This window comes from Brienomyrus brachyistius, chromosome 2, assembly GCF_023856365.1.
Source record: "Brienomyrus brachyistius isolate T26 chromosome 2, BBRACH_0.4, whole genome shotgun sequence".
In the NCBI taxonomy this organism is placed as follows: domain Eukaryota; kingdom Metazoa; phylum Chordata; class Actinopteri; order Osteoglossiformes; family Mormyridae; genus Brienomyrus; species Brienomyrus brachyistius.
This window is the reverse complement of record NC_064534.1, coordinates 1,882,833-1,902,122: the sequence shown is the minus strand read 5'-3', so window position 1 is coordinate 1,902,122 and position 19,290 is coordinate 1,882,833. Positions and strand designations below refer to the sequence as shown.

Below are 19,290 nucleotides of genomic sequence, written 5' to 3'. Positions count from 1 at the left end.
TCTAAGATCGTATCGCAGCTCGTATAATCTTCACCCCTCTAATTGAGTTTATAAAACAACTGAATTTGCACATTGACTCTGCTCCGTGTTTATTAGCGTACTCCGTCTTGTCTCTATTCTGTATGAGATACTTTATAACCTAAATATATCCAGTGCAAACGTCAATGAGGTAACGATCGCATTTCTTCATCTACTAATGGATCATCAAATGAGATCGACATACTGCACGGTTGTCAATAAATGCGACGACGCGAAGTATCTGTGCTATTTCCACGGGAAAGCTGGGGCGTTTAACATTCGGTAAGTTTGTAGTTCAGAAGTTTTATTTCGTTAGATGGTCGGTGGCCAAACTCAATCAGCCGTATTTAGTATTATAGCCGAGTCACATGTTTGCACTGCAGCCTAGGGGATGTTAGTAAGTACTATGATTGAATGGGTGCCATAAAAATGTGCGAAGCAGATCTACGCGGAAAACCACGCCACACCTCCCGAAGGTTGGATGGATGAGAACTGAATCATGGCTATGAGACGTGGAGCATTACCTATTTAATTATCAAAGTACAAACTCCACCTTTCACGTTTATTAACTAAATCACTGAGAATGTGCTTATATATAGAGAGACAGATATTGCATTTAAGTTTAATGCATTTTTTTTTACAAGGAGGGGTGTAGTAGGTATTTTGTTGAGGGAACAGATAAACCACTGCAGGTTTGCCGTATGTATTGTGTTAATTGGTGTTGTTTGCTATGGGAGAGAGATTGAGCTGAAAGCTGAGCAAACGTGGATGGATGGCCAAGCCTGCCACAGGACTATGGCTGGACTCGGCGGAAGCCGGGGAGGAGGACAGGGTGGTGTGCTAACTGTCCTCCTGCCACCAGGAAGAGGGTGCAGTTGAGGAGCCCCCCCCAGCCGCTGGCTCATGCTCTCCAGATGCACAGCTTAACACTTCCGAACTTCCTTTGTGCTGCTGACATTCTGTGCTTCTGCTGTCCCTGTTTCTAACCCCGCCCACCTTAGAAGATGGGGTGCAGAGACGGTTAAGGGTAACACTCGCATGCTTTCGCCCTGGCAGAATGACCGACGCTTCAGATGTATGGAGCACGGATTTCACAGAGGACACTTTGACCCAGCATGTAAGCTGTTCAGCCCGACACACAGCATCACAGGCTGAATGCCCACGCTTGATGGCTATATTTTGTGGGGTGAAGATATTCCCCATATACAGTGCCAGTGAAGCCATTAGGTGTTGCCCATTTGGGCTCTGACACGCACTGCTTGTAGGAAATGGTTGACACCCTGTCACGGTTTAAATTTCAGATGAAGAGCTTTGCCTTGAAGTCACCTGAAAGTTACGTCTCGAAAATCAGGTATGGCCCTGTGGGATGCAGTGAAACTTTAATCCTTTTGGGTTTGTTGGTCTAGTTGGAGATGGTAAACGGTATTGTAGTATGCGTTACATTTATAAATAAACTGCAGGATAAGTTATGGCGCATTTTGTCATTGAGCAACAATGTAGGCCAGAGGTGTGACTGATATTTTGTGGATTGAAGAATGAGTGAGCTGACATACTTTGTCACTGAGTAGCATCTTACCCCAGAGGTGTGACGGTGGTGGTTTGTAGATTACGGTTATTCGGCCCTTCTGTGGGAGTCTTTGCATGGCTTTGCTTTTTCTCCTCTGTGTATTCAGGGAAGCCTGTCAGACAGGCATGGCGTCGGTGAGCCTGGAGGGGGACTCTGCGCTCCTGCACTTGGGGGGTGGCCTTAGCGTTTCCCTGTCTCGGCTGGGCAGCCCGCAGTCTCGTGCGGAGCTGCAGGAGCTGCTCTTCAGGATGGCTGAGAGCTTGAGCTGCATGGGTGGCCCAGGTGAGCCCCCCCCCCCCCCCCCCCCCCAGGATGTGGTGGTATGTGTGGTCCATATGCCGAGCCTCCCTGACGTCATTCTCTTACAGCTCCTGTCAGTCCCATGAAAAACGTGCAGGGAGGGCGTACAGGTATGTGCTCGCTGTGTGCGCTCCTCGTGCATTCCTTTGCAGTTGCACAGGAATGCCATCAGTAACACTTGTTCAAGAAGAAACTGACACCCGTTTATACTAATATAATTATCATTATAGCTTTTTATTTCATATTTTGGACAATCAGGTCTTGGTACTTCTTGGGTTTCTTGGACATTTAAGGAGGACGTGACTGTTAACTGGACTCTCATTCCAGAATTTGAGCCTAGGAGGCACCAGACCGGGCCGATTCTGGCAGTAAGGAAGCGCATTCCGGGAGACTCGCTCATCAATCCGGGAAGCAGAAGGTGACGTTCGCGAAGGGCCGCACGCGCACACACACACACACACACAAATACACGAGTATTCTTCATATTCATGTCTTTGTGGGGACTCTCCATTCATGTCTATGGGAATAACCCGAATCCCAGCTATGACGAGGTTGTAAGTAACCTTAAGTAACCAAACAAAACTCAAGACTTTAAGCACTTTTATTGTTTTCATTGCATTCACAGATTTTTATGAAACTGAGGTTAACATCGTAGGGACCTGAAAAATGTCCCCCAAGCTAAAAACTACCATTCCATTAAAAGCACCATTCCGTCTCACACTCTCACAGAGCACCATTCCGTCTCACACTCTCACAGAGCACCATTCCGTCTCACACTCTCACAGAGCACCATTCCGTCTCACACTCTCACAGAGCACCATTCTGTCTCCATGTCCCACCACAGTAAGAAGTCCGCAACCGGCGTCTTGTTTGATGAGTGAGGATCTCTGAATAGATGGTCTGGCCCCCCATCCTGGGTTGTTCCCCCCCTCATGCCCATTGCTTCCGGGATAGGCTCTGGACCCCCGCGACCCAGTAGGATAAGCAGTTTGGAAGATGGATGGATGGATATGGCCATTAATGTCTGCTGGTCCTGACACTGATTCATGTACCATAAACCGCTCAGTATTCAGTATGAAATGTGTGGTAATCTGTCATTATTTATCCTTTTAATCCTCTCAAGTATGAATTTCCATTCATAACATGATGCTGTTTTTAATAATTCCCTCCTTTTTAAGCTGCGGACTTGACACACAATTTTTTAACGTGCTGATATATGCTGATGAACACCCATTGTTTTAAAAAATAAATAAATGCATTTGTAATGAACTAATTCTTGTTGAGATGCCTTGTTTAACTTACATTTACAACCACAAAACTCATTCAGGAATAGTAAAGACTTAATTAGTGCAACTGATCAGCTCCTAAATAATGAAGAAGCAGACAGCATCTGCACACTTCGTTCATCATTTAAATACTTTATTAAAAGAGAGGAATTGATACAAAGCAATATTCCTAAACACAGCTAGATGGGCGGCTTTCATGTGCCTCCATGATATGAAAATGAACAAAAATCTTTCTTAGGTGAAATAAAACTAATTAAAAGCCGTAAGCATATTTGCCCTTTAAGAAAATCCAGCAGCACCATAATGGAAGCCATCCAGAAACAAATGATTTAAGTTGATATAAGTCTACGAGGTACTGAGGACAAAATGCCATGAACAGAACCAAAGGTTTTCTTTTTATAGGAATGCGATGTTCTCTTATTTATACGGCGCTGCTAGAGCTGCATAGGAGTGACATTTATCCAGAAGCGGCAGGGGGCTGGGTCTGCATCAGCGACGGCAGATACTCCGAAGGGAAAATGATACCGAAGCGTTTCTTCCTTCATCTGCTCTCCTCCCCTCTTCTCTCTCTCCATAGACCTGGCTTCATTTGTTCCTGGTGAGGTACTTGGCCACTGAGTAGTAGGCCAGCAGGATCTCGCCGTCGTTGGGGCAGGTGAAGCGGAACTCGTCCCGCTCGTAGGCATTTACCAGATACCGCGTCAGGCCCTTCAGGGCGGCAGGAATCTCGAAATCCCGGTACTTCTTGCACACAACCTACAGACGAGGAGCAAGAGGGTGGCAGCTGTTTTAATTTCTCACTGACCATATGAGAGTAAGAGGAGGACCTGTGCCTGTCTGTCTGTCTCTGTCTGTGCCTGTCTGTCTCTGTGTGTGTGCCTGTCTGTCTGTCTCTGTCTGTGCCTGTCTGTCTCTGTGTGTGTGTGTATGTGTGTGTGCCTGTCTGTCTCTGTCTGTGTGTGTGTGCCTGTCTGTCTCTGTCTGTGCCTGTCTGTCTGTCTCTATCTGTGTGTGTGTGCCTGTCTGTCTCTGTCTGTGTGTGTGTGTGCCTGTCTGTCTCTGTCTGTGTGTGTGTGTGCCTGTCTGTCTCTATCTGTGTGTGTGTGCCTGTCTCTGTCTGTGCCTGTCTGTCTCTATCTGTGTGTGTGTGCCTGTCTGTCTGTGCCTGTCTGTCTCTATCTGTGTGTGTGTGCCTGTCTGTCTGTGCCTGTCTGTGCCTGTCTATCTCTGTCTGTGTGTGTGTGTGTCTGTCTGTCTGTCTCTATGTGTGTGTGTGTGTCTGTCTGTGTCTCTCTGTCTGTGTATGTGTGCCTGTCTGTCTCTGTGTGTGTGTGCCTGTCTCTGTCTGTGCCTGTCTGTCTCTATCTGTGTGTGTGTGCCTGTCTCTGTCTGTGCCTGTCTGTCTCTATCTGTGTGTGTTTGCCTGTCTGTCTGTGCCTGTCTGTCTATCTGTGTGTGTGTGCCTGTCTCTGTCTGTGCCTGTCTGTCTCTATCTGTGTGTGTGTGCCTGTCTCTGTCTGTGCCTGTCTGTCTCTATCTGTGTGTGTGTGCCTGTCTGTCTCTGTCTGTGTGTTTGTCTGTCTGTCTGTCTCTGTCTGTCTGTCTGTCTGTCTGTGTGTGTGTGTGTGTCTGTCTGTCTGTCTGTCTGTGTGTGTGTGTGTCTGTGTCTGTGCCTGTCTGTCTCTGTATGTGTGTCTGTCTGTGTGTTTGTCTGTCTGTCTGTGTGTGTGTGTGTGTCTGTCTGTGTGTGTGTGTGTCTGTCTGTGTGTGTGTGGGCCATGTATAGATTACATTGTAAACACTGATAAAATCCTTCTGTTTTTATGCTGTGGGATCATTTTTTCAGCTCAGTTTTATAAAAATCTGTGACTGCAATCAAACAACTAAAAATGTCACGTATTGAATTTTGTTTGGTTACTTATGGGTAAGGTTAGAGCTGGGTTAGGGGTTAAGGTTGTCATTTTTGGGATTGCAGTTATGCCCATAGAATTGAATGGACAGGCCCCACAAAGATATTAGTACAGGTGTGTGTGTGTGAACATAAGAAATTTACAAAGGAGAGGAGGCCATTCGGCCCATCAACCTCATTTGGGGAGAACTTATCTAATAGCTCAGAGTTATTAAAATCTTTTCTAGCTCTGATTTAAAGGAACCCAGGGTTTTAGCTTGTGCTAAACTAACAGGAAGATTATTCCATACTCTAACCACAAGCTGTGTAAAGAAGTGCTTCCTCAAATTCATTTTAAAATGTTCACCCGCTAATTTCCACTTATGGCCACGAGTTCTACTGTTTAAACTAATATTGAAATAGCCATTTGGCTGAACAGCATCCAGACCTGTTGGAATCTTATATACCTGGATCATAATTTCCTTAATTAACCCCCTTAATATCCTTTGCTCGAGGCTGAACAAATTCAGCTCAGCTAACGTCTCCTCATAAGACAGTCCTCTAAGACCAGAGATCATTCTCGTAGCCCTTTGCTGAACCCTTTCTAAGGCAGCAATGTCCTTTTTACGGTGTCTTAGTGTGTGTGTGTTTCTGTCTGTCTGCATGCCTGCCTGTCTGTCTGTATGCATGTCTGCATGCCTGCCTGTCTGTCTGCCTGCCTGCCTGCCTGCCTGTCTGCCTGTCTGTCTGTCTGTCTGCCTGCCTGCGCACATGTTGAGGCGGTTGTTGGTACCTTCACGATGTTGAGCTTGGGCAGCAGGTTGCAGTCTGCCAGTGTCAGTGTGTTCCCATCCAGGAAGAGCCTGGGAGATTCTGTTATGTTGGGGTTCTTGTCCAGTTCGTTTGGAAGCGGGGTCAGCAGGTACTGGTCCAGCTTCATTAAGCTCTTCAGAAATTTCTTTTCCAGCACTGTAACATCAAACATGCCATTGCTAAAGTCAGCCGGGGGAAACAGACAGGTGCAGTGAGGGGCTGCATGGCTAGAGGCCGCAAACTCACTGTCATTCAGGCCAGGGTTGGGATTCTTGACATAGGCGGAGAACTTATGGAAGATGTCATCTCCAGCACCATTGGATTCCTTATAGCGACAGCAGAGCTTAGGATACCTGCAGCGTTAAAAACATGCTGACTCCCACAGCAGATATTGGGTCACTGTGTAGTCTGCTTACGCTCTCATAGGGAGTTCCCGTCGTCAAACATACAAAGTATGGCACCAGCGTAGCGCAACAACCAACATCCAGTGAGATGCCTAAATGAATTCGTACAAGTTGATAGTAGTTGATAGTTTCTTATTGGCCTGTGCCTTGGTTGTGAAAAGCTGATTATTCTGAACTTAGCTGAAAAAAATATATATTCAATTAGGTTCAAAATATGATAGAAGATGGTGAGCATAAGGTGCAGTCATGAAGACTAGACTGAGGTCACTCACTGCGGGGGGGCCAGCGTCTCCTCCAGGAACTCCTCGATCTTGTTGGTGTCTGTGCGCACGTCATTGTTGTAAAGCAGAAATGGGGGCTGTGAGCCTGGGGCCAGGTCTTTGAGAACCTCTGGGGCCCTGGAATGGAGGAATGAGGGGAATGTGGCCCCAGAATGCACGAGCACGTGTGAGCGAGGGTGCCCCCTCCCCAGGCACAGAGGGGGGTCTCTGCTGGACCTCCTGACACTCACCTCTTCATGTCGACAGTAGTGAGGGTGAAATGCACACCTTTCAGCCAGAGGATCATGAAGAGGCGCTGGCAGAAAGGGCAGTTACCCACGCTCTCGCCATCGTTACTCGCCTGCAAACACAACAGGCTGTTACACTGAAGGCTACAATAAGAGCATTTGTTAAACACCCAGAAATGATCTCTTTTCTAAAAGAAACAGTAAATGGAGGTGTGCTCTATGATAAAAAAAAACCTTCTTGTGGGCCGTTTTTACCCTCCCCCTTGCTTACTTTCTCTTACATTCTCATCACTGTCTTCTCCGTAACATCTGAGTTAGGAGGATAAGACTATCTGGCTGAGAACAAAAGGCAGGAGGAACATTCTAGCTCAATGAGCTTTTTGCCTTGATCCTAGAGATTTGGCCAGGGTGTGTTGACACAATCAATGACTGAAGGTGTCACACAGCCACGATCAGAAAGGTCGCGTGTCCCCACAGCCGCTTGGGCGCAATACGAGGCCTTTCCTCAAACACTGGAGCCCGAAGGTTCTGTGATAAGGACTCCTGCAGAATCACCTGACACCTGCTATGAACATATGTAGGGGCTGTTTTGCCTGATTCTTGAAATGCAGATAAGGCACGTGGAGAAGTGCACAGACCCACCCAGCCAGACGAATCTAATCATCTAGAAGTTTCAAGCTACTTTCCATTAAGCAAAAAGTATGACGTCTCCATTCAAGACAAGTACTTTATCCCAAACGTGTCATCGACAACCTATGAGAGCGATTACTGAGATTACTGAGAACTCAGGATTCAGCAGGTAGATGGTTTATATGTGTAAATATTACTGGCAGGTCAGAGAATATGAAAATGACTGTATCAACAAATGACTTGAATAAACTTTATTTTATGTGCAGAATGTCAGAAAAATCAGGGTAATACTGGAGTCTGTGAGCTGCAGTGATGCACATCAGTCAGAATGCGACTGATACGAGACGATTAACGTATTTAACAAATCGAATTTCTATTCTGCTGATTCCCCCGACGGCGCAGGCATTGCGGAAGCCCTTACCTTGATGAAGAGCTCGATCTTTGGGGCTTCAGCCATTTCTCCGTCTCTCTCCCTCCCAGGCTCTCCAGCTGCTCTCTTATGGCGCTTCTCTTATTTTCAGTGTCTCAGTCTGTCCCTTTCACCACTCCCATCACATTCCTCACACACACCCACCTGTACATCTCACTGGTTATACCTGTATGTCCGGGTGAGGCTGTGTTTACAAGTGTGTCGCTCTTGATTAGGTTTCTTTTACTCTCAGTGTGTGTGTGTGTGTGTGCGCGTGTGTGTTTGCATGTGAGGGGGTTTTAGGCAGGGTGTCGTCCTTTTTGTAGAGGATTCCTATCTTCCCAAAGGGTATATTACCCCACCACTGTAATGCGGAGGAAATGAAATCCTGTAAACATTGAGAGGCAAAGCCAGCAGAGCAACAGCGGTCTGTCACACGGCTGGGCACTTATGTACATCATGTTTTTTGGAAGCTTCTCCAAATTTCCATTCCCCTCTCTGTGACTTTCAGAATGTTCTTCCATACAGGGGGGACAACGGCGCCTGGCCGCCACGACTCCCGCGGCCTGTGCACCCCTGGTGGAAAATGCGCTGCACTGCGCCCTGCGACAAGGCAGCGATGCGGCATTTTGCGCCTCCCAGCAGACTGAAAGCAGAAGTGTTTCTGTGCCTCTGCCCTCTTCCTTATCCGCCTCCAAAACATGGTACGTGGTGCCGCGGTTCAGGAAACGAGTACGACCGGATTTCTTGGCCCGGTGAAGAAGTGCTTCAAAAACGGAGGGTGTGAGAGTAGCGGGGAGGCATGGAGTGTAACAATGGCATCAGCGGGCACGGCAGGCAGAGGCCGCCCCACAACGTCACTGCGGCGGCGGGTGATCCTGTCCATCCAGCCGCGTGCATACGAACCAGCCGCGGAACAAAAATAATGATAAGGCAACTTCAGTGGAAACACATGAGCATGGCAACCACAAGTGATTTAATCAGAAACAAGCCGGCAAATCCAAGTCAAACTGTTACATCCAAACAATGGTCATTTACAGCAAAAAAGATCTAAACAGACATACATGTTTGTAAAATATAAATATAAATATATATATATTTATATTCATGTACATACATAGGATACATTCTAGAGCCTTCCGCTCCAGAGGAAAACTACATATTCACAAAATGAACTGGAGCGTTTGGCTGATATGCGAGTCACGCCCCCCTAATCACACATGATCACACCCAAGCCTCGTTCATTTAAAGTCTCTGTTCTTTAAAAACATTTATCTGATGCATGGGTCATGGCAAAACAGTCTGCTGTGAAGCAAATATTTATGAGCTCTATTCTTTTTTTTTTCTTTTAAAGTTTGTGTAACTTGATCAAAGCGCTCTACAGCGTTCGAGAGCAAAGGCCTTTGGAATTAGCACTCCAAGGTAGGGCGTGAGAGGATCAAAGGATGGGGTGATGGGACGGTCAAAAGGTCAAAGGTCAATTGCCGATGAAGAGGCGCTGGTCCACTGAGGCCAGATGGAAAGTGAGCAGAAACATCATGAATTAAACCGCAGTAACAGGACACAGAAAGAGGTATTAAGTTTAGGCCAAGAAAGACAACAACTAAACAACTGCACAAAATTACAAAAGGAAAATCTCTGCTTTCAGAGACACATCTGATCTTATTAAAGGAGAAAAGAAGTTAGTGTCTCAATCTTCCCTCAGTGTAGGTTTATCAGTCATCACTGACTTTGCCTTTGGTTATTAACATTGGGTCATATATAAAAAAAAGCATAATTTTTCTCCTTTCCATGCCCTCTATTGATTCGTTCTCTTGAAGAAAAAAAAATACTATATCATATTTGAATTATTTTCCAAATGATAGAAACAAAATTACCTTTAATTGGTCCTAAAGTGTTCGGAAATGACCCCAAACCAAGTTGCATTCTTAAGGTGGATCTTAACAGAAGTCCATCGCGTCTCATGGGCCGTGAGATGGTCCATCCTGCTTTCAGACTGATCATTTCACATGTATGAGGGACTGTTATACTCAGGACGTTTGTATTGGCCAGTGAGTTTAATTGTGAAATTACCAAATATGTTTCTGCTGTATTGTGAAGATAGTTTTGAAGGTAGTATTAGCAAGTCAGAAATCTCTCTTTGTGGAGTCCGTCTGCCTCCTACTCTGCTCTCCTACCAAACTCAGCAGCTGGGGGCGCTGTGCGGGCTGCACACCGTACCCACCCTGCAATGACACGTCTCACATGAGCTTCCTACAGGGGGAACCGTAGAGCCCATTTCCTGCTACACTACACACGAGCAGAATAAGGAGGAAGGCAAGAGGCAGAGGTCGCCCATGCTGTCAGACCCAACATGCGTCCACAAGCGTTTCGGTTCGAGACCCACACTGCTAATTATCGTCAGTCGGTTATTCAATTAAAAACCACAGAAATCTCACATCTCATCATGTAAAACAAATCACTTTTTTCTCCTCATAGAAGAAGTACACATGACAATACACCATTTGACATGACTCTCCGAGTCTCATAAACCCTACGGCATGCTTAAAAGGCAAACACAGTCAAAAGGATGTTAAACCTTAAAATGCAGGAGGGGTCCGTGTACAAAGGGGAAAAAAGAATATGTCTATATACTGGTGTTGACTTTGGCTGGGAAGAGAAATAAGACCAAGTCCTAAAATTACATTCATAAGAGGATATGCTGGGGTTAGCGGGCTAGACCCGTAAGGAGATTGATATGTTACTGGGCTGCATTTGCAACCGCGCAGCCGGAATGCGATGCGAGCAATAACTGGGCCCTGAACACAGTCCCTTAATGCTGTTTTTTTGGTTCACTCCAGCTCCGACTACAAGTGCTTGTCTCGCAAGCTAAAAACTAGACACGTCGTAGGGAGGCATTCCTGTTAAAGCACAAACTGACATTCTCGCGGAAAGCTGTAGGCGAGCTACAAATCAGTCGTGGTACTCCGCCCCCAAATTCGCAGCCGCCACAGTCCCGACCGAGGGCGAGGGGGCAGGAGGGGCTGGCAGGCAGACGGCACACCCAGCATCCATATCTCCTTCCCTTCTCTCCGGGGCTCTCACTTCCTGGTTCCTGCCACATCTCCTTGACTCTCCGCACGTGGAGGAGATGACACCTCCCCAGCCGGGCTGCACTCCAGGCAGATAAAAGAAAAGTGCCGTCGTTCTCGGCTCGCTTTAATTTAGGTTTGCTCTTCCGCATTCTCATTACAATCGGGAGTCAAAAGCATTTTTTAAAGGTGTCGGACTCCACGTCTGTCCAGTAGGTCAGTCTCCGAAGTTCAACAGAGCGTGTCTGTGTTAAACGAAAGCTGCACCTGAAAAATGAAGAAGAAAACAAGTTACAAAAACTAACCTCTGTTTGAAGTCACTCTGGCTAAACGTGGTGTTCTTCTGCAAAGTCGGCTCCTGCTTTTGCCCTTCCCTCTCACCCTCTCTTCCTCAAAGCTGATCAGACCCTCGTCATCGTCGCTCTCCAGCTCTTCGGGCTCCTCGCTGACCAGCGCGTTCAGCTCCGTGTTGGCGGCCCGGGGTCGGATCAGACTGAGTATGCGCTGCAGAGGGGACTGACCGCCGCCACCAGGGGGCGAGCTCTGTTGCTGCTCCAGGTTGTCACTCTGTTTCTTGGCAAAGTTCACGAACACCTACAGGCAGCGACATCAAACTCGGTTCTAAAAGCACTCTCTTCATTGGATTGTTAACTGCCGGAATTACGTGCAGCCATTAATGGCCTTAGAAATGCAGCAAAGTAATATTTCTTTTGTGATACATGTACTAAAAATAACTGATCACAAAACTACTTCCCTCTTAGTAAATATATCTACACTGTCAGGAAGACTGCGGTATGCAAGTCATTACGGCAATGCAGTGGACTAAAAAACAAGTAGAGTAGTGCCATGTAGCTAAAAATCAGTCACCCCCTTAACCAAAGGAGGACGTGTCAGCTCCACTGCGACACCTCCTTTAGCTCTGATGCTAAAAGCAGTGAACACTCACGTTGTCTAGTGTGGTCTGGCTGACGGAGTAGTCCTCCATACCAAGCACTTCCACCACCTGCTCCATCTTACTGAACACTTGGGCTAGGGAGATGTGGTCGGACTTCAGCTGGTACTGCACTTTTGTGTGGTGTCGCTCCTGGGGGGGGGGGGGGGGGGGGGGGGGGGGGGGGGGACATGAGAAAGACAAGCGTTCATCTGACCTTTCAAGCTTATTTAATACCCAGTATTCACAGAAATACAGAATATGAGAACAGTTTGTCTCAAATTTTTTGGAGGGTGAAGTATCTGCTATCTTTGTAAAGACCCTGAGGAGAAGTGAGGGTACCTTTAATATAGCTTCTGGAAAGTTCCTGTTGAAGAACCTCACCACTTCCTTGACGCTGACGGTGGACCGCGTGCGCACAGTTATCATGTAGCCATCTCCAAACCTTCAGCAAAAAAGGATGCAAAAGAGTAAAGTGAGGAGGAGGAGGGAGATGGAGGGAGAGATGGGTGTGAGAGAGATGGGTGTGAGAGATGGGTGTGAGAGAGATGGGTGTGAGAGAGATGGGTGTGAGAGAGATGGGTGTGAGAGAGATGGGTGTGAGAGAGATGGGTGTGAGAGAGATGGGTGTGAGAGAGATGGGTGTGAGAGAGATGGGTGTGAGAGAGATGGATGTGAGAGAGATGGGTGTGAGAGAGATGGGTGTGAGAGAGATGGGTGTGAGAGAGATGGGTGTGAGAGAGATGGGTGTGAGAGAGATGGGTGTGAGAGAGATGGGTGTGAGAGAGAGTGCTTTCAGGCGTGATGCTGAGGGCTGGTGCACTGACCTGTTTTTCAGATGCTGGATGCTGCCCAAGCACTTGAACCTGCCGTTGACCATGATACCCAGCCTGGTGCACAAAGCCTCACACTCCTCCATGCTGAGGAGGAAAGGGTGCACCATCAGGACCCCCCACCCCAACAGTACATGGGCTCGGGCACTCCCTCGGGGGGGGGGGGGGGGGCACCTCACCTGTGAGAGGTCAGCACCACTGAGCGGCCTGTCTTGATGATGTCCAGGATGAGATTCCACAAGAAGCGACGTGCCTTGGGGTCCATGCCTGTGGTGGGCTCGTCCTGGGCGACAGGGGGGAAGTGAAGGTTCAGGCGAACAAAAACCATGAAGTGTTTGCAGTGCAGAGCGAGCGACCTGGGCCAGAAAGGCAGTGGCAGTGGCCAAGGGACACGTCTGGGGAGACGCAGCACAAGAGGGCGACACCCCCCCAGCAGGCAGTGGGCGACACTGCACTGAAGGGAACTGAACCTAAAACTGCTAAAACTGCAGACAGATATTTAGGCAGTGCGAAGTACAATGTTTAAGGTGTTCAAGCCTTATTCACAGTACACTTTCAACATTAGTTTCACATATTACTATTAATATTCATTATCAGTAATTATCATTAATTATTAATCACTTCCACTTAAAGCCTCAGCACCCTGTCCTACTTGTAAGTTATTGTACATTGTATGAATATTATGCTCTGCTTCCACCTTGTATATATTGTATGCATATTGTCTGTTATTGTTCTCCATTCTGAAGTTTGCTATGTATTGTTCTTCATAACATGTTGCTTAAGACTGCAGTGAGGTCAGCGAGAAAGTATTTCATTGTATTTCTACTTCTTCAAATGACAATAAAGCTTTTGAATCCTTGAATCCTTTGAACATGATCTGAGGGAATTTAAGCTTATAACAGCAGTGTTCGGTATTTAAAGGAAACTCACAGTCTGTCTACACTGCTCTGCCATCACATGTAGCTGAGCTTATAACACCAGTGTTCGGTATTTAAAGGTAACTCACACTATGGCTACACTGCTCTGTCGTCACATGTAGCTGAGCTTATAACACCAGTGTTCGGTATTTAAAGGTAACTCACACTCTGGCTACACTGCTCTGCCATCACATGTAGCTGAGCTTATAATACCAGTGTGCGGTATTTAAAGGTAACTCACACTATGGCTACACTGCTCTGCCGTCACATGTAGCTGAGCTTATAACACCAGTGTTCGGTATTTAAAGGTAACTCACACTCTGGCTACACTGCCCTGCCATCACATGTAGCTGAGCTTATAACAGCAGAGTGCGGTATTTAAAGGTAACTCACACTCTGGCTACACTGCTCTGCCGTCACATGTAGCTGAGCTTATAACACCAGTGTTCGGTATTTAAAGGTAACTCACACTCTGGCTACACTGCCCTGCCGTCACATGTAGCTGAGCTTGTGTTAGGCATTGCCATGGCTTCACACGCAGTGTTCCGACCGCGAGCGGCTGCCCTTACCAGGAATATGAGGGAGGGGTAGCCGATGAGGGCAATAGCGGTGGACAGCTTGCGCTTGTTGCCTGCGCTGTAGGTGCCTGCTGGCTTGTCTGCATACTTTGACAGGTCCAGCTTCTCCAGGGCCCACTGGACCACCTGACATTGGGGAGGGTCACAGAAACATGGTACTTTACAGAAAACCATATATATGCTGTGCTGCATAAGCAGCAGTCAACCTTTAAACCTTTAAACTAAAAGAGCAGAATTGATATTTTTCATACTGGAAGTTCACCATGATAAAAAGTTCACCATGATAAAAAGTTCAGCATGATAAAAAGAGATGTACATTTGAATCCTCCTCCACATCCCCCTCAGATGTTTCAAAGATTAAATAAACAGCTATCTAGCGATTTGCGGGAGATGATCGTAGCTAGCTAGCTGGTTAGCAGAACATGCTGCTTTAGAATCCCCTAAACAAAGAATGAATTTATTTCATATATAGTGTAGTGACTGTTTGCAGCCAACAGGGGGGGGTCCCACACAAATGTGTAGTTACAGGCTGCGCAGTGGTCCTGCTCACCCTCTCCTCGTCCTTCCAGGGAATGCCCCTGAGGCGAGTGTAGAGCTCGAGGTGCTCTCTGGCGGTGAGGTCCTCAAAGAGAGCATCGAACTGGGGACAGTAGCCAATGCTCTGCTGAACCTTCAGTAGATCCCGGAGGATGCTGGACACAGACAGACAGGCAGACAGGGAGACAGACAGACAGGCAGACAGACAGACAGGCAGACAGACAGACAGGCAGACAGACAGACAGGCAGACAGACAGGCAGGCAGGCAGAGACGGACAGAGACAGACAGACAGACAGACAGACAGACAGACAGACAGACAGACAGGCAGGCAGACAGACAGACAGGGAGACAGACAGACAGACAGACAGACAGACAGACAGGGAGACAGACAGGGAGACAGACAGGGAGACAGACAGGGAGACAGACAGACAGGGAGACAGACAGGGAGATGGAACAAAAGAATAACAAAGTGAGAAGTGTGTGTGGCCTCCAGAATTATTCTGTGGCTGCTGTGAAAAAGGAGCATTAAACAATATACAGATATATAAACATGCACTTTTCCTGACAGACAAGACAGACAAGATCTCTGTAAGAAAGATTCACTGCAGTCCCGATGTGCATATGCTGATAGGGGATGGACACCAGTGACAGGGACATGTACTCAGTTTAATAGTTATTTTGAAAGTTTTATACATTCTTGTAATGCTTGGGCCGCATGCCAGCAAAGATAGCTGTGTTTGAAACCGAGAGGAAGAGGCAGGCCAGCATCTGCCAATCAGTCGATGGACGCCACCTTCATCACACAGACGAGGTGTCAGTAATCTTTTGTGCAAAGCTTAATTCTCGCTCAGAGCCTCTTCCCAACATCCAGCACGTACCGACACACACAGGCAGCGGGATTCACAGCCCCTGGAGTCAGGAGGATACGTCAAAGCGTATGGGCCAAGTCACTGAAAGGGCTAACCAATCATTCAAGTAATTTAACTTCTCCACTAAGCTGTTTCATGGCATAACCTACAGTTTTGGAGGAATATAAAATTTTACCTGTCACAAAACAAGCCGAAAGGCATTTTTTTCTGAGTTCTTGGGCTATGACGGCCTGGTCTAGAAGAGTCACATTTAAGGTGGTGTGATGATGGTAGGGAAACAGGGACCCACAGCCCTCCCACCTGTGACCTCCGATGAAGGCCTCTCCTCCCGTGGTGCTCTCGTCTCCTGTCAGCATCTTGAAGGTGGTGGTCTTCCCGGCACCATTCACCCCTAGCAGGCCAAAGCACTCTCCCGGACGGACCCCCAGGCAGAGCTGGTCCACCGCCAGAATACGGCCCATCCTCCTGGACTTGTACACCTAGCAGCAAACACAGTGTTTAAATCACAGAAGCTCAACAAACCTACAAAAACATCTCAAAAGTTCTTACCATGTTCAAAGTTGAAGGTCCTACTCCCTGGAAACCCCAGTTAATGGCAGAAGCTGCCTGCATTACTCCTGATAACTCCAGTGCAGATCTTAGACTGGTTTGCTTTCGAAGACCATGGCAAAGTCAAGTGCAGACCTTGACGAGTTTGTCTCTCACTCTCTCAGACACCCACCTTAGTGAGGTTCTCCATCTTCAGCATGTCGTTATCGGCATCCCCTCTCAGCACCCTCCGCCTCTCGCACGCCACATCGACATCGTCATCCTCCGCCGGTTGGCTGTTCACAGGGATCCTCCTGGGATGATTTAACCCCACTGCTTTGAACACACTGGCTTCTTATGAGTCCATGGATCCTCATTAATTTTCCTTAGGAAATTATGTAATGATCCCTGATGCTAACTGATTCCTCTGTGGAGGGTTAATTCCAGCATTTTCCCTCATTTTTCTCCTGCTGAGATTAAGCTCTTTCACTCCTCCTGGGATATTATCGTAACTCTTTGATCATGAACAAAATACTCGGAAAAATAAAAATTTGTCTCACAGCTTGTTTTGTTTCCAAGAGGCCCCAGATTATTAATAATAAAACACTCTGACCTCAGAGAGAAGAGACACACTGATAGACAGACATAGTCAGACAGACAGACAGTCATACGGACATCAGGATGACAGACAGACAGACACAGACAAAGACGTCCAGAAGTCAGACTCACTGGGGTTTCCTGAAGAAGTTGTACTGGCACATGATGGTGATGAAGAACCCCACAAAGCCTTCGATGGTCATGGCCACCAGCCCCCTAGCCACGATGTCCCACTCGAATGGTGACTTCATTTTATCAAACTGACCTGAAGCAGAAGCCCTGAGGTTTAGCGGAGGGGGCAGCACAGCGACAGGCTTCTCCGCACCTGAGCCTGAGGCCCACATTACCTATCTTGGCGTAGTACTCATTGATGTATTCATTGTAGGCCATCTCCATCAGTCCATGACCCAGGTTGTAGTTGGGGAAGATGAGGAAACAGGACTTTAGGTAGCTGTTCACCACCTTCAGGTCCTGAAAAGAAGTAAATGACACATATAAGGTATTGCTCATGCCAAAAAGCCCAAAAGAGGAATGTGTGTATGCTTCAGCATCCAGAACTTATGTTTATAGCAAGAATTCCATAAGCATGAGGAGGGGTCCCACATAAACTTTACTGCCTGGCGCAGTGAGGTGAGGAGTGTACCCGCACACCCCGTACTGCCTGGCACAGTGGGGTGAGGAGTGTACCCGCACACCTTGTACTGCCTGGCGCAGCGAGGTGAGGAGTGTACCCGCACACCTTGTACTGCCTGGCGCAGCGAGGTGAGGAGTGTACCAGCACACCCCGTACTGCCTGGCGCAGCGAGGTGAGGAGTGTACCCGCACACCCCGTACTGCCTGGCGCAGCGAGGTGAGGAGTGTACCCGCACACCCCGTACTGCCTGGCGCAGTGAGGTGAGGAGTGTACCCGCACACCCCGTACTGCCTGGCGCAGTGAGGTAAGGAGTGTACATACACACTCTGTACTGCCACCATGATGATGCATTTGCTTCTGTTATGTATGCTGGAGTGATTCCATGTCCAGTTGTTTTTCATATGTTTACTGTTCAGATTCTGTGTTTTGTAGTTAGTGATTTAGGGAATGTTTATGATAAACAGATTTACGGGAAACATTCCCAGAAAACAAACAAGACAAGATGAATATATTGTCTTTTGTGGTTTGTTATTGGAGGCCTTGCCAGAGCAACACTTGGAATCAGGATTCTGAGAGCGGGCCAGCTGTGTGGAGGCGTGACGCAGGCGTGTGAGGTCACAGGGGGGCGGCCCCTCACCTTGTCGTGCTCGAACAGCTGCAGCAGGAAGGTGGCCACCGTGGCTGTGATGCCGATAAAGAGGTTGATGACAATGAGGAAGACGTAGCCGTGCTGGGCACCTCAAACCAGAAGGACGCCGGGTACATGATCGGAGTGATGGACCAACTGCAGAGAGTGGGATGCGTCCTTCAGACTTGTCGTCACGGTAACAGTAGGACCAATCAGAGCACAGCAAATTCTAACATACATAAACTCCTTCAGAAATCAAAACCCAGAAGCATTGTACTATTTTTATCGTTCAGTCATTACATTTTCTTATGCAGCTTTCCAGTTCTGTTCCAGATTTAAGGTGAATGTCTAAACGGTGATTTAAGGGAACTCACCCGTACAGCAGGAAGAGTGACAAGACAGCTGGGAAGTTGGTGGGGGAGGTATACGCAGGAAGGTCGAAGACAAAGAGAATGAGGACGCAGCAGGTGGCAGGGACCAGGTAATTCAACTGGCGGGGGGAAAGCGGCACCAGCGAGGTCAAACAGTGGGACAGGAGCACAGGCATGCGCACACACACAGCACAGTTCCTGTACCGCTGCGTTTGTGATGCAGTTTCACTGTACTTAAGGATCTGTCACCAGGCCATTAACACCCAGACAGAGGAAAATCAATCGCAAACAAAAAATTTCTGTCACTTTGACAGTATTAATTTGAAGCTGCCAAGTGTTTCAAAAAGCTTGCTGCGTTTGTCACTACCCCCCAACACACACACACACCCTCAGTCTGCTCCCTCACCATGTCCCAGATGTAGTTAGCCAGCCAGTAAATGGACTGGGTCGCAGCCACTGACAAACTGCAGGTGCTTAGCCTTGGTGGACTTCTCGGCAACAAGGAAGACGACAAAGCTGGCTGGCACAAAGGACATGGCCACGATGATGAAGATGGCGATGACTACATCGGTGCCCTGCAGTCTGGGGGGGGTGACAATGCCTGTTAAGCACGAGAGCACTGCCTCCCATTTAGATGAACAAAGAGATAAAGTTACTTCATTAACTGGGCTTGAGAGACATGTTCATCCAGGTGTGCTTCAAATGATCATGTACATCAATTCTCCAAAGGTCAGTGACACAGCACACATTCTCCCGACTCCCTGACCCACATCTCACCCATCGCAACCTTTTAACAAGAAGGACACTGATTCTTAGACAGCAGAATACCCCAGGTTTAGACTTGGTCCTCCTGGGAATCCCAGTTCACTTCCATTTCAATGCAGTTTATTTTTACGCAGCACTTTTTACAACAAAGTCGCCCCAAGGTACGAGTATGACAATCTATTACTACATTGTCTATACAAAACACTA

The 19,290-nt window shown here is 47.6% G+C and overlaps 3 protein-coding genes across 3 annotated transcripts in view; 1 reads left to right on the top strand and 2 right to left on the bottom strand.

Annotated features, from left to right (window-relative positions):
* Nucleotides 1-165: 165 nt before the first annotated feature.
* Nucleotides 166-3,154, top strand: paxx (PAXX non-homologous end joining factor). Its single transcript, XM_048977662.1, has 7 exons — nt 166-300; nt 1,075-1,135; nt 1,320-1,369; nt 1,692-1,867; nt 1,954-1,995; nt 2,213-2,303; nt 2,730-3,154. The coding sequence occupies exons 1-7, from the start codon at nt 197-199 to the stop codon at nt 2,764-2,766; spliced, it is 561 nt and encodes a 186-aa protein (XP_048833619.1). The 5' UTR covers nt 166-196; the 3' UTR covers nt 2,767-3,154.
* Nucleotides 3,155-3,287: 133 nt separating this feature from the next.
* Nucleotides 3,288-7,988, bottom strand: clic3 (chloride intracellular channel 3). The gene is made up of 6 exons (XM_048977651.1): nt 7,836-7,988; nt 6,788-6,897; nt 6,549-6,674; nt 6,119-6,225; nt 5,853-6,028; nt 3,288-3,927 (listed from the first exon to the last, which is right to left on the bottom strand). The coding sequence occupies exons 1-6, from the start codon at nt 7,869-7,871 to the stop codon at nt 3,757-3,759; spliced, it is 726 nt and encodes a 241-aa protein (XP_048833608.1). The 5' UTR covers nt 7,872-7,988; the 3' UTR covers nt 3,288-3,756.
* A 792-nt stretch (nt 7,989-8,780) lies between these two features.
* abca2 (ATP-binding cassette, sub-family A (ABC1), member 2) overlaps nt 8,781-19,290 on the bottom strand; it is a 67,605-nt gene continuing 57,095 nt past the window's right edge. The window contains 17 exon segments of the mRNA XM_048977596.1: nt 8,781-11,161; nt 11,276-11,488; nt 11,841-11,978; nt 12,168-12,270; nt 12,653-12,745; nt 12,838-12,941; nt 14,145-14,279; nt 14,704-14,845; nt 15,861-16,039; nt 16,282-16,402; nt 16,818-16,950; nt 17,033-17,156; nt 17,957-18,045; nt 18,048-18,103; nt 18,322-18,437; nt 18,725-18,757; nt 18,759-18,900. Coding sequence (XP_048833553.1) covers nt 11,126-11,161; nt 11,276-11,488; nt 11,841-11,978; nt 12,168-12,270; nt 12,653-12,745; nt 12,838-12,941; nt 14,145-14,279; nt 14,704-14,845; nt 15,861-16,039; nt 16,282-16,402; nt 16,818-16,950; nt 17,033-17,156; nt 17,957-18,045; nt 18,048-18,103; nt 18,322-18,437; nt 18,725-18,757; nt 18,759-18,900 — 1,957 coding nt within the window. The 3' untranslated portion in view covers nt 8,781-11,125.

Excerpts from the sequence above, each read along its gene's own strand:
- paxx (XM_048977662.1), top strand. The coding sequence starts at position 197 with ATGGATCATCAAATGAGATCGACATACTGCACGGTTGTCAATAAATGC. Across the intron at positions 1,136-1,319 it reads AGGACACTTTGACCCAGCAT|ATGAAGAGCTTTGCCTTGAA; the intron begins GTAAGCTGTTCA and ends TTTAAATTTCAG. Across the intron at positions 1,370-1,691 it reads AGTTACGTCTCGAAAATCAG|GGAAGCCTGTCAGACAGGCA; the intron begins GTATGGCCCTGT and ends CTGTGTATTCAG.
- clic3 (XM_048977651.1), bottom strand. The coding sequence starts at position 7,871 with ATGGCTGAAGCCCCAAAGATCGAGCTCTTCATCAAG. Across the intron at positions 6,898-7,835 it reads AGATCGAGCTCTTCATCAAG|GCGAGTAACGATGGCGAGAG; the intron begins GTAAGGGCTTCC and ends TTGTGTTTGCAG. Across the intron at positions 6,226-6,548 it reads GAGACGCTGGCCCCCCCGCA|GTATCCTAAGCTCTGCTGTC; the intron begins GTGAGTGACCTC and ends TTAACGCTGCAG.